The 17336-nt window shown below is 48.1% G+C and overlaps 1 protein-coding gene across 3 annotated transcripts in view; it reads left to right on the plus strand.

Moving 5' to 3' along the window:
- Window positions 1-17336, plus strand: part of DNMT3B (DNA methyltransferase 3 beta) — a 668820-nt gene that overhangs the window by 544051 nt on the left and 107433 nt on the right. For all 3 annotated transcript variants that reach the window (XM_069651024.1, XM_069651025.1, XM_069651026.1), the window contains one exon: window positions 16602-16747. In XM_069651024.1, coding sequence (XP_069507125.1) covers window positions 16602-16747 — 146 coding nt within the window. The remainder of the gene's footprint in view (window positions 1-16601; window positions 16748-17336) is intronic.

Consider the following 17336-nt stretch of genomic DNA (forward strand, 5'->3'; position numbering starts at 1 on the left):
GCTCTGAAGGTGAACCAAGCGACCAGTCAGTAAAAACTGAGTTAGGAGAGGGAAGGAGGAGTGAGGCAGGAGAGAAAAACAGAAGAGGTTAGCAGGGGAGCAGGAGAGAGAAGGAGGAAGCGAAGAGGAAGGTCTTGAGGAGTCTGCGGAACTTAAGGAGCTCCGGCTCAAGGCATAGAGAGGCAGGGAGGCTGTTCCAGAGGGAGGCACCTGCAGAGGATAAAGATCTATCCCCAAATCTCTGCTTAGAAAAACAGCTCACCCGCAAAGAGTTGGAGGTAGACAAGTGGAGGGCTCTAGAAGGACAGTATTTAGGAAGAGAGCATTGTAGATAGTGCAGGCGCAGGCCCCAGAAAGCCTTGTGGACTATGCAGAGGGTCTTGAACTTGAGCAACCACGGGGAGCCAGTGAAGGGATTTCAGTGCCAGAGAGATGCAGTCCCTGGGCTTGAGGCCAAGGATAAGTCTTGCGGTTCTGTTTTATATGAGTTGTAACGGACGAAGAGTAGAAGTAGGAAGACTGAGAAAGAGGCTGTTACAGTAGTTTAACCTAGAGAGAACCAGGGCTCTGGAGACGGTGAGCCTTTGGAGCAGATGGAGAATGTTAGAGAAACACGAATGGTGATGTATTTCTGTTTAATTTCTATCTGTCTTTTATTGTGTAAACTTTAATTTTGATTATAAAGAGACCTGAGACAGGTCTATTTCAAACTTTACATGAAGTGAGAATGAATTCTTCGCGTTCCAAGACAAAGCACATTGCCTTCCAGCCTTTTTGTAAGTGCAGAGGGGAACCCCTTAAATTAAAAAGATATCTTTAAATTACTGAGAAAACAGGAAGGCAAAACAATTGGAGAGCAGTCAAGGCTATTCCCAGGAGAGTGTGAGTGTGGTCAGAGATCCACAATGAGTCCACGAAGTGAAGCACACAATAATTCAATTTAGAGGGGTAAGTAAAAAAGTACTGCACTTATTCTAGGCCCAAAACGTTCACTAGAAAATGAAACAAGCAGGTGATAATGTTGCACAGCACTCATTAATAAACATATATGCAGTCACCATAGGTTCTAATATGCATTCAATGACTCCAGTTAATAAAATAAGGTTAAGTGATGCAGTAAGATGGAACCAAGTCACAAGAATTATGCCCTAGCTTCAGAACTCCAATCACTATGAGTGGGGCCGTGTGCCTAAAAGTCACAGTGCGTCTTCCCAGAATCTATCTGATGCAGGTAAAGCTGCTCAAGTTCAACCACTGAAAAACTGTGGAATGGAAGCATATCAATGTTATCCTATGGAGGACAGGGGAAGAAGACAGATGCTTTGAGTATACTTGCCCCCTGACTCCGATTTTCCCAGGTGACTAGATGGGTCAACTGGGGTAGCTGCGAGTAGGTTTTCCCACCATTGGTTCCAGTGAGAGGTGCCCAGGAGCAGCGGGTGCAAGAATTCTTCCGCTCGGGACCAGGAGCTGAGTGCAACCCTTGGTGATGGAGAAATGCAGAAAGCACTGGTGCAGACCTCTTCAGGACACTTCACAAGACAGAGAAGGCAAGTTCCAGTGTTAGCCACCGCACACAGGTGCTGGCAGGCGTACTTTCAGTCGCAGTTGAAGAAGACCTTCCAGAGCAGGATCCCTTGCAGTTGGGAGGGTGAAGTTCAGCAGGAAGGTGACTTACAAGACAAGGTGTTGACCACTGAAGTTCCAGCTGCAAACACGGAAACGGCGACGGATCAAGCAAGGTAGTCTGCTGGTGGCCTGGTCAGTCCACCGGGTGGTTCAGGGACACTTCCAAAGGATCCAGATGGCTGGATTGTGGACACATATTGGGACTGGTTGTTGCCACTAGTTCAGAGGATGAAGCCCCGCACAGGGCTTTTGCAGGTCAGGTAGTCCAACAGGGCTTCACCAGGCCAGACCCAAGAAGGGATGCTGCGCCTCTTCAGGAGTCGTCTTCTGATCTTCAGTCTGTTTTTCATCTATATGTATTTGTGGCTCCAAGTGCATGACCTTATATGGGATTTCCTGACCTTGCATGGCAGGAAAAAGGCCAAACAACAATATGGCCAAGGAACAAGCACATATCTCGTGGCTTGGCCTTTTTAGGGCACTATATTAGACAACAAGAGATAAGTGGAGTAGCTTATTGACGCCTGGATTCTACTCCAACACCAACATTATAGACAATATATAACTTAGGAATCCAGCCGTCTCTCTCCCTCCTATGACACCTATGTAATGTCCTACAGGACCCGTTCCATGGACCAAATAGGTACCGAGTCACAAAATGTTTGAAAAAATCTTAATCGATTTATTAATGTATCAAAAAACAGTTATTTTATAAACATACATCACAAAATAAAAAATGGGTAAAATCTTGTGCACATTTCTTAAAAACCAACAGTACAAAAAATGTTAAAACACCATGTAGATGTACCTTTAACACCCCGCAAAAACTACGCTGCCTATATAAATCTAATTAAATACAATTTGTGACAGACACTATCCCTAATAATGTGCAAAACAAAGCACTGGTAGGTAGCATCCTGGAATCCTTTGATCAAGGGTTATTCCAAAATTGGTTTTATATGAATCTAAGTGATTTTCTACCCCATATATATGCTACTGGGGTGAACACAACAACTTAATGAATTGTTATCTAACACCACCACTATTTATGGTGCCTTACACAACCCAACATGTTTCGTTCATAGGTTAATAGGACCAAAGGTGCCCTGTCAACACATCTTCAACTTCAAATGTTTGCTGTAGACCAACATCAGTGGTTAAATGGCCTGTCTGGAGCTGTTTCCCATTATAGTGCTTCAAACCTTAATGTCGAGTGGACCACCAAGGAACACAGGTACAAAGGGAGAGAAAGAAAAAAAACAAATACAAGACCAGTTATCAGAAAACTCATGAAATATTAAATGCTGTCCATTTATCTAGGATATTATTGACCTCAGTAAAACTTGCCACAAGAGTTCACAGTAAATCTTGAGCTTGGTAACTGAGAGAGCGTCTTGTTAGTAGACAAAGAACTCACTGATCACACGGGAGTAGAATGGGGAGAAAAGGAAAAAGAAGTATTCAATGGACATGGAGTCCGTAAAGTGCTAAATACTCTTCTTGGCACAAGTGAATCATAGGCCTCAAACCGCCTAAGTACTTTTATCAAATTAAAAAAGTCGGTCAGTGTGTTTATAAATCACATGATCTACAAAAAGCTCTTAAAACATGAGTGCTTTGAATCAGATGATGCCGACAAAGATCACCCTCCTTTGTTCGGATCAGGATGCTAATCGGTTAGACAATGTCTTTTGGCTAAATTTTACCAGTAAACTGAGATTGCTCTTACAAATGACCAAAGTATACTCAAATAGGTTGCAGAATATAATGCAAACGTTTCATACCTGTTGTGTAATTTCATGCGTTACTGACTCTTAACTGTAAAGCCAGCCCATACTTTTGTCACACTCCTATGCGTCGATCCATATTCTCCGCTCGTAGCATGTTTCACTAGAATAGCAAAAACTGGCAGTTACAAATAATGGAACGCTGAAACAGTATTGTTTACAGACGTCTCTGCAGCCTCAACATGGTCTAACCACCCAAGCATAAATGGATCGAGTGTGGGCCGTCGCTTACCGCGTCTCTGTCTTTATAAGCGGGAACTGATGATTCGCTTCCCTCCTGGGCCTGCATACTCCTATTTGAAATGTACGTGACTCGACCCGGATGTTATACTGGAACCCAGAGCGTCACATTAAGTCACGTGATTACTTCTGCCTCACGGCTACCTACGGACACGCAAGAAAGCACGTGTCACGTGAGCCAGCCACTCGCCTAAACCATCAATTAAACCTGAGATCTAGTCTAAAGCCTTTAACTTGCTCACATTCAAAGCAGGACAAAGAAACAAGTCCAAGGAAAGTCAGGACAGTACACTCTGAAGGCGAAGACGTAAAAGTGCCGCCACCTGAATCCGGAAGGGAAGAGGTAAAGCATGTGTAACGACCTTGAACCTTCCTAATAGCGGTGCAGGTCTAATATGTATGTATAGGGAATCCATTCAAATGTATTGTAAATGACCCTATCTTCTGCTGAACAGAAGCTGGTAAATGTTCCAGGAAAAAAGGGCACTAGCCACGTTTATTAGCCATACCGGCTAAACGTGAATGCACACTAGAAATTACAAAAATTGTAAAAATATGATTGCTGCCACCAGCTTGCCTTTAGGCACATATAAAAGTAACCAAAAATCCCAAGTGTAAAATACTAGGGTGATACAAAAGTATCCCCATTGCACTACATTGTAAAATGCTGTGTGAAATATTAAAAAGTTGCAAAGTGTAAAAGGTCAAAAGGGAAACATAGTTTGCCAGTATTGATAGTCTGAAGGACTGATCAGTTTCTCCATAACAAAATGAGCAAAGGGCCAGGGGAGTGAAGCTGAATGCTCCACATCCTTGTAAAAACTCATAGTCAAAAACTAAAGAAACAGGTTTGGGCATCCATAGAACTATGGAGGAAAAGTTGCCAAAGGAGCCTTACATTGCATCCCCCCAATTCCCCAAACTAGGGACAGGCGGATCTAATCCACCCCTGGATGAGTCTCCTGTTCCAGTTGGTTATTCATTTTGGACGGCCCATCAGCATTGCTATGTTTTGCACCTGGCCTGTGCTCAATTGTGTGAGTCAAAACCTTGAAGGCTTATGGACCATGTGAGCAGCTTAGGATTCTCTCCCTTCATGTTAATTAGCCACTTTAAGGGCTTATGGTTAGTCTGCACAGTGAAGTCCAAAGGGCCCGTACTATGGAAAAACATTTATTTTCCAGAGTCGGCCATCTGAGCTCTCTATCCTTCAACTGGCCAATAATAACACATGTAGGATGTTACCTGCCTTTGTCATCTAACTGTGAGAGGACAGAACCTATCCCAGTGTCAGAGGCATCTGTCTGCCCAATATAAGGTCTTTGGTAGTCCGGTGCCCTGAGAACAGGGGCCTGACAAAGGGAATCTTTAAGGCCTTGCAAGGCCTTCTCACAATCCTCATTCCAAGTGACTTTCTTGGGCTTCTTAGGAGTTCTGAGGGCAGTCAGGGGGACAGCTATGGTTCCATAGTATGCCATAATGTTTCTGTAATACCCTGTGGGGCCTAGAAAAGCGCAAAACTGGGTTTGGGTTGCTCAGTCTTGTACAGCCTGCAGCCTGTACTTTGCTGGTAAGAGGCTGAAACCTCCCCCATCTACCTAATGCCCAAAGTAGGTCACTAAACCCTAACCAACTGGCACTTGGTAGCCTTTATGGTTAGGTGTGCCTTCTGAAGAGCCTGCAACACAATCCCAAGATGTCTAACATGTTCTTCCCAGATAAGCTATGTAGTATTCATCCAATCCATTCAGGACATGATTGACTAACCTTTGAAGCCAACTCCTATCATTTCGCCACGTGACACTTGACAGTACTGAGACGAAGAAGAGGAGACAGAGTAATGCACACTAGACACTGTCACCACTTTGGAACTGGGACAAGGAAGATGCCTGTAAAGTGTAATGAGGGTCAAGCATGTCCTCTTAATTATGGTCAGGCAAATCCAATTGGAAGCATACACCTGCAGCTTGTTACAAGGTTACAGGTGTATATAAGCCGACAGAAGTTTCAGCCAAGTGATTGACAGGGGGATCTGTGGGGAGAAGACCAAGAGGAGACCCATGTGTGGAGGAACATGCTGTGGTGGGGCCTGCGGGATAGCCAGGACGCCGAGCCAAAGTCCACTGTGCAGGAGCATCTGCGATGAGGGACATGCAGCAGGAGCTGCGAAAGCCTTGGAAGTAGCGGGACGCTGTCTGCGTCCAGTTGGAGGCTGTGGAGCACTCAGCAGGACAGAGACAAGCCCGGAACACAAGCAGGGCTCATACTAGCGTGCCTGCTGACCTGCAAAGCTGGAGGAGAAAGCGGAAGCCGCCGGGGGAACATCGCCGCAGACTGATGAGTGTTAGGAGAGACACTCGGTAGCCGGGGGCGTTCACGCGGGTGGCGAGGCTGCAATACGTTCCCAAATTAAAGGAAAACTTACAATTAAGACTTTTGTGTGCATATTGAATACCGAACCTAATGGGAATTTGAAAACAAGCATACTGAACATTATGCACTGAACTGAATGAAACTTAAACATTGAGCACAAATAAAAATATTGATCATTTATTGCACAACAAACTGAATGACGCTTAACCATTGAACACATTGCCCATCTGATAAATACCAAGCAGAGTGAAACAAAGTAATTATGTGAATGTTATGAACAATTGCAGTGTGTCAAGGCCAAAGTCTGGCAAGAGGTATGTGGAATGCTTTGGCAGAGCCAGGGGACTACCAAGGAGAAGCCAAAGAAGTATAACTATTATACCTAAAGCCAAGTGGCCACAAGGAGAGGAATCTTGGTTGTGCGTCCTATGGTGGGTAGACCGTGTGGTCCCACAACTGCACCTAGACCAGTGAGCCCTGAACTAGAGGTACCAACAAAAACATCACTGAAAGGGACATTTCCAGTGAATGGATGAAGCAATCCAAGGACATGGTGAAGATGACCTTAAGTTGTGTTAATCTTTTTTTGTTTGAAAGACTGAAACAACTATAATTGGCGGAGGTGAAGTCTTGGGAAAGGGAGCCCTGATATGTGAGACATTATACCTGTTGTCTTGGGGCAAAGCTTCGAGACCATTTTCTTTTTAACTATATTGCTTCGAGCTTGTGGAAGGAAACCCTGAGAATTTTGTGGATCTATATTACCTTGAGTGGGGAAAAAAGGTAACTCTAAGACTTTTGTGGGACTTTCTTGAAGTTGGGGAAGGGAGCTGAAGAAGCAGCTTAGAGCTGGAAGCAGCTGCAAACTTTGTGTTGAACACTATTTTGGTTGAATTGACATCCTTATACACTGTTTATCTTTAGTTGTGAAGGCAAGCATAGGTTTTGGACACATACAGACTTTTAAGTTGAACTCTTTGACTCAGACTTTCCTTAGTTTTGTTCAGGTAGGAAAATCCCACATTAGAATAGGGCAGGTTAGGCCTTCAGCCATCCAGACATTTAAGTTAATAATTATCTTTTATTTGAATTATAAGTCTGTTGTCTGTGTCATACTTCATGATGCCTTCCCAGAAGCCAACCGTAGTAAATATGCCCAACAATGCTCTTGCAACTGACTTGGCAGTTATTCTTCGGTGGGATGATACAAAAAAATACGGCATATTACTTAAGGCTCATGAAAGCCATTAGGCTGTTTCTTAATGAGGGTAATATGGCCACCGCAGCCAGGGCCATTTTACTATCAAGGCTTGACTATGGCAATGCCCTGGTATTAGGGGCCTCCTCTAAGGATGTTTCTAGTTGTCAGGTGCTTCAGAACAACGCGGTTAGGCTGGTAAAAAATCTGAAGAAAAGAGATCATGTTACTGCAGAGAGAATAGCCTTGCATTGGCTCAGAGCGGAGGAGCGTATTAAATTCAAAGCTCTCTGCCTGGTGCATAAATGCCTGTACGGCTCTGCTCCTGAGTATCTGAAAAAGGGCTTAGTGCTTCATACCCCCAGTAGGAATCTTCGTTCAAAGGGTAAATGTCTGTTGATCGTCCCCAAGTTTAAATTGAAATCTGGGCTGGGCAGTTCCTTTTTGGTGCAGGCCCCCAGCTTGTGGAACAGTATTCCAGAAACACTCAGAACCGTTACCAACCTTACTGTTTTTAGGAAAGGGTTGAAGACTCATCTTTTCAGATGATGAACTGGGATACGGGGGATTATGACCACCTCATGGCTTAGCGCAGACGTTCCTATTGTATTGTTTTGTTTTTCGTTGTTTGCCTAAGCGCCCTGATGCCCACGGGCTATCGGCGCTATACAAAAAATAAATACATACATACATACATGGCTACAGGATATCTTGTGGCATGATCATCGACCACAAGAATAAACCTGCTGCCAGTGGATGTAGCAGAGTCATGGGCACCAACAACATCAATCCCTACCTTCTCAAATGGAATACCCACTACAGATAGTGGTACCAATGGAGCCTGGAATTTTTGCCAGACGTCTGACAAATAGCACAACTTTTGCAATTACTTTCTACCTGTGCCCCCATTTTAGGCCATTAGAAGTTCATGCTTAACCTCCCTTTAGTCTTCTTGATGCCAAGATGACCTGCAAGGGAGAATTCATAAGCCAGTTGCAGGGGGAAGGGTCTCACCTGAAGGGGAACCACCAACCTCTTATGGTCAACTTCAGAGGACTCTGGGCTCACTGTACAGGAGCCCACATTCCAAATGAATCCTGTGCTTCCCAGGGGCTTCACCCTCTAACTTGGGAGTAGGCCCGTCTCCTTAGGCCTTAAAGTGATGGACACACACATTGGCCCTTACTAACCTCTTCCCTTAAGGGACCCCCTTCTGCATGTAAACTCTGCAGTTCAGGGTGATCATGGGGATTGAGTATTTCAGGCAGCCCTCTTCCTCATCAGGTTCAGGGGCTTGGCCCTCTACCTCCACCTGAGTGATAGGTGAGTTAGGAGGAATATTCTCTTTCCCTCTTTTAGGTTTTTTCTCTCCTTTAGCCTTCGGTTTCTCCTTTGGCTTTGGCTGGATCTTAGGCTTGGCTAAGGCAGCCTTGATCTTCGACCTAGTGCTTGATCGTTTGCAGTGTCACCCACAAGACCTAAGTCTCTGAGGTCATTTCCTAAAATAACTTTTCCAGGGTCTTGCCTCTGTACATTAACAGGTATCCTGATCACCCTACCATCCAGAGCTGCTAACGTGACAGGAATCACTGGAAACTTGAGAGGGGGAACATCAACCAACTTGGTGGGCATCAAAGAAGCTCTGTCCACAACCTATGAATTTATCAGTGCAGAATCCACTACAGTTCAACTGGCCCCAGTGTCCCTAATGCAGACTGACCTAATTCTTCTTGTTTTATTCAAAGTTTGAAATATGGAAGCAAAAGGTAAGCAAGCATTCGATGTTTGCTGTGGATGTTGTTTCTGTACTTTTCCCCATTACTGCATGTTTCCTCTCGCAGGCTGAACCGAGGGGGACGGGGGAGCTCAGGTGAATGGGCGTAGAGCATACTTTTATATGGTGCTCGATGTCCCGTCCGTTGTCGAGGAATGGCGCAGCCGTATATGAGGGAGTCAACGACAATATTGAGCGGCACTACGACCCCTGTCGAAAAATTTAAGAGCCGCTGCCGCTGGATAGTTATCTATCAGGATGAGGAATCTGGGAGAAGAATCCAAAGAAAGAACATTGCTGCTAAGTAATTTCTCCTTCTCCAGCATGGGGTCTGGCATGGATTCACATGGCTGGGAATCCTCGGTAAAGAAAAAATCAGTTTCAGTTTCACTTCTGAACTGCCTTTCTCCTAACAACCAATCACTGGGGCATACTGCCCCCTGCCAATGACTGTCCTCTACCTAAGCCCCTCCTCTGGCAGCCATCTTCAGACTTTTACTGCATGCTCGAGTGGTGGGAGTCCTCGTGAATAGCTCTCAGGCTTTTTTTGCACTTTTTTCCAAAGTTTGACTCTATTTTTCGGTCAATCGAGTCTCAAGCTCCATCGACCCATTATCCGACTAACGGGGAACCGTTTTTGGATTTTCCAGCACCCCTCAAGGGCTGAATTTCATCAATTCCAGAAGATTCTGCGAGGCCTACTCCACATGGACATGGCAGAGGAGAAGGAAGACTTGACGCCTCTTTTCAGGGTTTGCCCAGGATGTGGCCTACAGAACATCTGCTTGGACGATGGGCATTCCCTGTGCCTCTATTGCCTTCATTAGGACCAAACGCACGTGGAGGAAGACTGTGCGTTTTGCAAGGAGATGGTCCCTCGCACCGTGAAGGATCGACTAGGCGTCTCACTGAGTGGCTCCAGGCCAAGGCCCCTGCTACGGGTGAGTCCCAGCAGCATGCCTCTCTGCAGCCACAAGAAGAAAGCTGAGCAGTCTTCTAAGACCTTTGAGGGCACTGCAGCGACGGGGGGCCAACATAAGGGTAAGCACTGCCAGTCCACGGGCACCGGTAGCGCCGTTGCGACTGGCTCTCTGGCGGCCAGGGCGAGCTCAGTGTCCCCAGCACCTTCAACCACGAGCCAACGCTACGGTTCGGCGAAGAAGAGGAAGTCGGACCACCTGGGTAAGCTTCTGGAGAAGTCCCGGTCGGGCCAGATGGAGAAGGCCAAGGGGCAGCGGGGCGCTGACCCTCCCCCAAAGGTGAAGGCCTCTAACTCGACCAAGGTCGTGCAGGCCCAGATTCACCCGGCAAAGCCTTCCATTGAAGGCATGGTGGTGTCCCTAGCGGAGGCCGCGGACGTGGGTCCGCAGGGTGCGGCCCCCAAGGCGAGAGTTTCCCTGCTTGCCAGGAGTGAATCGTCTTTTCAACCCATACAGAAGACACTGGAGAAGGCGATGCCCATCATCTCCCCAAAACCGTCTCCCCTGGTCGCAGAGAAGGGGAGGGGCATGGTAGTCCTGCAAGGCACGGACATCTCCTCTCAGGAGGAGCTTTCTACTCTCCGGACCATTTTGGTTTGGACCAGAAGTTCGTTGAGGCCAAGTCCTACGGGAAGGATCCCGACGAGGGAGACGTGGAGAGTGGCGACGAGACCGACGAGGAGGAGCAGGCTGTGGAGGATTTGGAAAATCCTACACTGCTGCCTCTATCGCTTCCACTCCCGCCACCTCAGCAACCACCTCCACCCCCAGCAGACATTTCGGTGAACATTTTCCAGGCACTCCACACCTTGTGTTCGGAGTTTCGGACGAGGATGCCCCTTTCGCCGATGGAAGATCCTGTGGCACCGGAAGATCCTGCGGCAACATGGCCATTAGGCGTGCCCCCTACCAAGTAGAGGAGATTTCACCCTCCACCGCCTTGTCACCCATCACCCCCCCGCCCCTCCACCGAGGGAGGATACGAACCCGGACACAGCGACCACTGGCACGGGCACGGACGACGACGCCGCCCAGAGCCTCACCGCCTGACGAGATAGGCTTGTTCCATGCCCTGATCTCTAGGGCCTCGGACCTGTTTCAACTGAACCCCGAGGAAAAGAAGAAAGAGGGTTTCCTGTACCAAAGCTGCGAGGCAAAGAGGAAGACCGTGCTGTCGATCCCCCTGTTGGACGACATTTCGGACAAGGGGCTGTCCCTTATGAAAAACCCGTCCTCTGCCCTGGCAAAGAGGAGGTACCGGTACGAAAAGAAGTACAGGGTGCCGGACTCTACACTCAAGTGTTTGAGGTCCCAGCCTTCCCCGGATTCAGTGGTCTCGGCAGCGGCGAGGAAGAAATCTTCTGACTCTTTCGCGTCAACGACCTCCTCCCCCCCCGGACAGCGAGGGGAAGAAGTTGGACGCCATGGGACGACGAGTCATCACATCGGCGGCGACGACCATTAAGGCGGCCAATGCCCTCGCCATCGTGGCACGCTACGACGTAGCTCTGGTTTGAAATCGCTCCCCTCCTGGACTTCCTTCCTGATGACAAGAGAGCAGAAGCGTTGGAGATCCTGCAGGAGGGCGAGGTGGCATCACACCATGGATCATTGCTGACACAGGGTTCCGCCAAATGGGTAACAGTGTTTGTCTTCGTCGACGAGGTTGGTTAAGGGCTACTAACTTTCACCAGGATGTGCAGTCGAGGGTATTGGACATGCCCTTCGACTGGGACAATTTGTTTGGCAAAACCGTGGACAAGTCTCTTCAGGCCATCATGGCGGACACCGAGACGGCTCGTGCCTTGGGCATGCTTCAGCAGCGACGGCCGTCCTTTCGGAGTTCCGGGGGTAAACCCCAAGGTTCCTCCAAAAGGCTTTGGTGGAAGTTCTTCGTCCTACCGTCAACCGTTCCGCTCTTCGACCCAGGAGGCCTACAGGGGCCGCAGCAAGAGGAGGAGGAGGTCGCCATCGTCGACAAGGTCCCCAAGGCGGTGCCTCCGCAGCAAACCAAGATTGAACCGGCCGGGACATCAGGCCCCCACCTGCACAACCCGGTGGGAGGCTGGCTGGCGAACTTCGTCAGCGTGTGGAAGTCCCATCTCCACCGACCATTGGGTGCTGGACGCTCTGGCCCACGGACACACCCTGGAATTCCAACAAAAGTGTCCTCGCATACCACCAGTGGCCAGCAGGAAAACCACATCCCTCAGCTTTTGCTGGAGGTGCAGGCCATGCTGAAGGAAGGGCGCGATAGAGCTTGTTCCAAAGAGGCTCCGGGGCTCTGGAGTGTACTCTTGGAACTTCCTCGTCAAAAAGAAGACGGGCGGTTGGAGGCGCATCCTAGACCTCTGCCGTCTGAACAAGTACACCAGATCCCAGAAGTTTTGGATGGTCACCCTTCAGCACATGCTAGGACAGCTGGAAGAAGGGGATTTCCTATCGTCGCTGGACTTGGAGGATGCCTACTTTCACATACCCATTCACAAGGGACACCGCAAGTTTCTGTGCTTCGTGGTTCAAGGGCAACATTACCAGTTCAAGGCCCTTCCCTTCAGATTGAAGTCGGCGCCAAGGGTTTTCACCAAGTGCCTGGCGCCAGTGGCGGCTCGGTTGCGTCTATGAGGGATCCACGTTTACCCCTACCTGGACGATTGGCTCATCCGAGCGAAATCGAGAGAGATCGCCGTCACACACATGCCGAAAAACCGTCAAGCTGCTGACGGAGCTGGGGTTCTCGGTGAACTATGCAAAATCTTGCTTGGTGCCATCGCAAGACACACTGTTTCTGGGGTCTCGGCTCAACACGGTGTTGTGCCTGGCGCCTCCATTGGAGGAGAGGATAGTGGCCATCCTGGGCAAGGTACAACGCCTGTTGACACTGAAGATCGCAAGGGTGAGGTCCATCAAGTCCCTTCTTGGCATGATGTCGTCCTGCATATACCTCATTCGGCTGTTCAGGGGGCGGATGTGGACACTACAAGAGTTCCTCGACACCCATTGGATTCAGGTATCGGGAAGCTTCGAGGACAAGATCTCTCTCGATGAGAGTTTTCATCGAGCAATACGGTGGTGGGGAGTTTGCGCGCAATTGTCGGCGGGCGCAGCCTTCCAGACGCCACCTCATCAGGAGACGGTCATGATGGACGCCTCCCTGGAAGCTTGGGGCGCGCACACCGGAAGTCTCCACGCAAGAGGCCTGTGGCTGCGGGAGGAGAAGTTGTTGCATATCAACGTACTGGAGCTGCGGGCAGTGTTTTGGGCCCTCAAGTCTTTCCTTCCGTCCCTCAAGGGCAAGGTGATACAGGTCTTCACAGACAACACCACCACAATGTTCTACATCCGGAAGCAGGGGGGTACGGAAGCTCTCCAGAGAGGCGCAGGACCTATGGCACTGCGCCGTTGCCCAGGGGATGTTCCTCGTCCCGTTTCATCTGGCAGGAGCGAAGAACACCATCGCTGACTCCCTCAGCAGAGAGCTGCGCTCTTGCCACGAGTGGGAGCTTTGGCAGGACCAAGTGGATCTTCTGTTCCGTCGATGGGGCAATCACCAGATCGATATGTTGGTGACGGCGACGAACACCAAGTGCCGGAGGTTCGTCAGCAGGTTTCCCCAGCCGGGGAGCATGGGGGACGCATTCTCATTCCCCTGGGACGACCTGTTTCTGTATGCGTTCCCTCCATTGCCGTTGCTTCTGTGACTAGTCAATCAACCCAGACTGTCCCTGTGCAGGATGATCTTCGTTGCACCGGCATGGCCGAGACAGATATGGTACCCGGACCTTCTGGACTTGTCAGCGTCCCTTCCGGTCAAGCTTCCGGCGGCCGCAGATCTTCTCGCCAGAGAAGAAGGCCTGATCCTGCAGCACGACCCAGGGTCGCTGAACTTTCAGGCCTGGCTCCTACAGCACTAAAGTTTGGAGGATACGATATGCCGGCGGACTGCAAAGAGGTGCTTGCCAAGGCCAGGGCTTTGTCTACACTGAAATGCTACGGACATAAATAAGAGGTTCGCCGTCAGGTGCCGTGCACAGAAGATTGACACACTACGGATTACGGCTCCGCAGGTGCTGCCGTATTTGTTGTCGCTGGCCTAAGCAGGGCTGGCTCATGCCTCCATCAAGGTTCATCTGGCAGCAATTTCCCGCTACACCAGGACTCTGGGACGGTCCTCGTTATGGTCACACCGCCTTGTTAAGGAGTTCATCAAAGGACTTTTCTGTTTGTTCCCGCCGGTGAAGCCTCCGGCTCCGGCGTGGGAGCTCAATGTGGTGCTGACTAGGCTCATGGGTCTGCCGTTTGAGCCTATGCATTCTGCACCACTGAAAATGTTGTTGTGGAAAACAGCGTTTCTTGTGGCCATCACCTCCGCACAACAAGTGGGAGAGATCCAGGCCCTCTCTTGTAAACCACCTTACTTGACATTCCACGAGACGAGGGTAGTGCTACAGACGCACCCCTCCTTCATGCCCAAGGTGCCGTCTGACTTTCATCTAAACAAGCTCTTGGTGTTTCCCGATGCCTTTGTCGCCGGCTGAGAGGACCTTGCACATGCTGGATGTGGCTAGAGCGCTGAAGTTCTACATCGACCGCACAAAGAGTTTTTGGAAGACGTTGCAACTTTTTGTGAACTTTGGCCCCGTGAACCAAGGCAAGGCCCTCTCCAAGGCTTCCATTTCCAGGTGGCTCTCCGGCTGCATCACCCATTGTCACTGGTTGGCGAACCGACCGCTGCCTGGCCGTCAGAGAGCCCATTCGACCACAGCGATCGCTGCAACTACGGCGTTCCTGTCTGGTGTGCCCCTGCTGGACATCTGCAGGACTGCTACATGGAGGTCGACGCACACCTTCACAAACTTCTACTGCGCAGACAGGGATTCCAGGGAGGAGTCCAGAGTCGGCCAAGCAGTGTTGCGCAATCTGTTTGCTTGAAGGTGAGCCTGGTGAGGAGGTAAGAGATGCTTAATATTGAGATGCTTAATGTTGAGCCTTGCCACCTCCCGTGGTTGTGCATGTGTGTACTGCTATGTATGTGAATCCATGCCAGACCCCATGCTGGAGAAGGAACAAGTTACTTACCTGTAACTGTTGTTTTCCAGCATGGGTCTGGCATGGATCCACATATGAACCCTCCCACCTACCCCTGTGCGGCTCTTCTCTTGGTCCTACTGCCACTTAACGTGCTACCAAATCTGAAGATGGGTGCCAGAGCAGGGGCTTAGGTAGAGGGCAGTCATTGGCTGGGGGCAGTATGACCCAGAGACCAGTGATTGGTTGTTAGGAGAAAGACAGTTCAGATGTGAAGCTGAAACTGATTTTTCTTTTACCGAGGATTCCCAGCCTGACGACGGGGAATATTAATGGGCATGTGAATCCATGCCACACCCATGCTGGAGAACAACAGTTACAGGTAAGTAACTTGTTCCTTCTTTACCGTTAGCTTGCATGCTTGAGTTGCATTCAGTCATACTTGTCAAATACTGTCATACTGCAGCACGCATAGAAAATACGTGTCACTGACACTTGCCCGGTGTTTGCGAAGAACAAGAAGAGCATTGAATATTTCGTATTTTTCTGCCCAAAGTATAAGCACCTAAGAGGAACCTATTTAAATCCCCTTTTGATAAAATGTGGCATCCGACATCTACCTGACGCAACAGCGTTATGTAAATCAAGTGGAAATGATTTTGTTGTATGCGCGGTGTCCACATTAAAATTTAGAGCATGGCTGATGAGGAAGAAAGTAGGTGCTACATGCAACGCACCATCTGGAAGAAGATGTGGTTACAACTCTTGGCCTGCTTACCGTATTGCTACTTGAAATGCCAAGTTTTCATAAGTACTCACTGGTCACTTTGTAAATAATTAAGATGTTAACTATGATGCAAACCATATTTTGTTAACTAAGTAATGTCTAAACTTACACTTAGTGCATGCTTACTTAGTAAGTAATTAACATTTATAATGTGTTATACTATGGGCCATTCCGCTGAATATGTCGATACTTATCTGTTTCTAGGCGGTTTTATTATTGCTGCTTGAAAAGTATGTGAAATGTTTGAAATGTGTTTCTTAGAACTACATCCCTTTTAAATATGCATTATCCAGTTTGTAATTATTGAAGTATTTGATTTTTTTATGCAATGAATGAAGTGTTTTATGTTGTTGCTATATGACATTTATTGTTGAATAGAGCAAAATAAAAGACAAAGGATACAGTGAGGTTCAATAAAAAGGGGAATAATAGCTTTTATTGATGTGCTTTGAAGCAGGAGGAATCCTCCCTGTACTGCTATATAAAAACCTGCTAGTAGGTAGTAATTCACCTTAATAGCGCCATGGGCTCACTACAAAATCTTGTGTAAGGTGTACATTGCTCATACAATACACACATGGATGAATCCTTCTAAAAGTGACAGTTTAGGTTGGTAAATACTTGCTCTGTGCTCAGTAACTAAGTGACCAACTTCTGATCAATGTTTGGAACGCATAAGCACAGCCCTCTTCAGTACAGATCTTTGAAACCTCTTCTCTGATCATTTTAAAAGGATGTGTGGTGGTTGCAGAACCCACACTGATCTGTAAAACTGCTCATCTGATTTAATCTTTCCTTGTTCTAGGCTATTTAGTTTTAAAGGATCTTGGATTCAAAGTGGACACATACATTGCTGCAGAAATCTTTGGAGAATCTCTTGCCGCTGGGAGTGCACGACATGAAGGAAACGTCAAGTATGTGCATGATGTCAGAAGAATAACCCGGAAAAATGTAAGGAAGCTCTAAGGGGATAAGGCCAACACAGGGACTAATCAGTTACAGATTCCAGTTTGAAAAGATCTTCTGGACCTGACATTTCTCTATTGGTTATAATCGAAAACTTGGCAGTACCTTCAGTCGGGCAATAGTGGCAAATAGAGACCCGGAAATGCTTGTTAGTGTGTCTTGCTGCTTTCTATGCCTATTTATATAGGATTAACATTAGGCTTTGTCCATTGGTGGTGGGGAGGGCATTTGGGACAATATAGTCTTAGATTTGCTAAAACCTAGTCACACAGTAGCCCTGCACTGAGCAATTTCAGGTGCATCCCATTGATCTCGTCCTACTGAGCCTTCTGAATGGTGGAGATATTCAGGTATTTGGAGCACCTGAGCCATCTCGTGGCTTTATACCCTACCCCCATTTCACCCACTTCCTGTCCTTTCACCTGCATAGTTTAAAAACTGTGAATGATCTTCTTTTAACATATGCATATACGAATCCTGTAACTAACGTGTGTGACTTAATGCCACGTCAATCCCCTCTTGTGGTCCCAATGCCAATCTATTACATCTGGTTATTGTATCTGTGCCTATATCT

The sequence above is a fragment of the Ambystoma mexicanum genome, chromosome 3p (genome assembly GCF_040938575.1).
Source record: "Ambystoma mexicanum isolate Mex_15411 chromosome 3p, UKY_AmexF1_1, whole genome shotgun sequence".
Classification (NCBI taxonomy): domain Eukaryota; kingdom Metazoa; phylum Chordata; class Amphibia; order Caudata; family Ambystomatidae; genus Ambystoma; species Ambystoma mexicanum.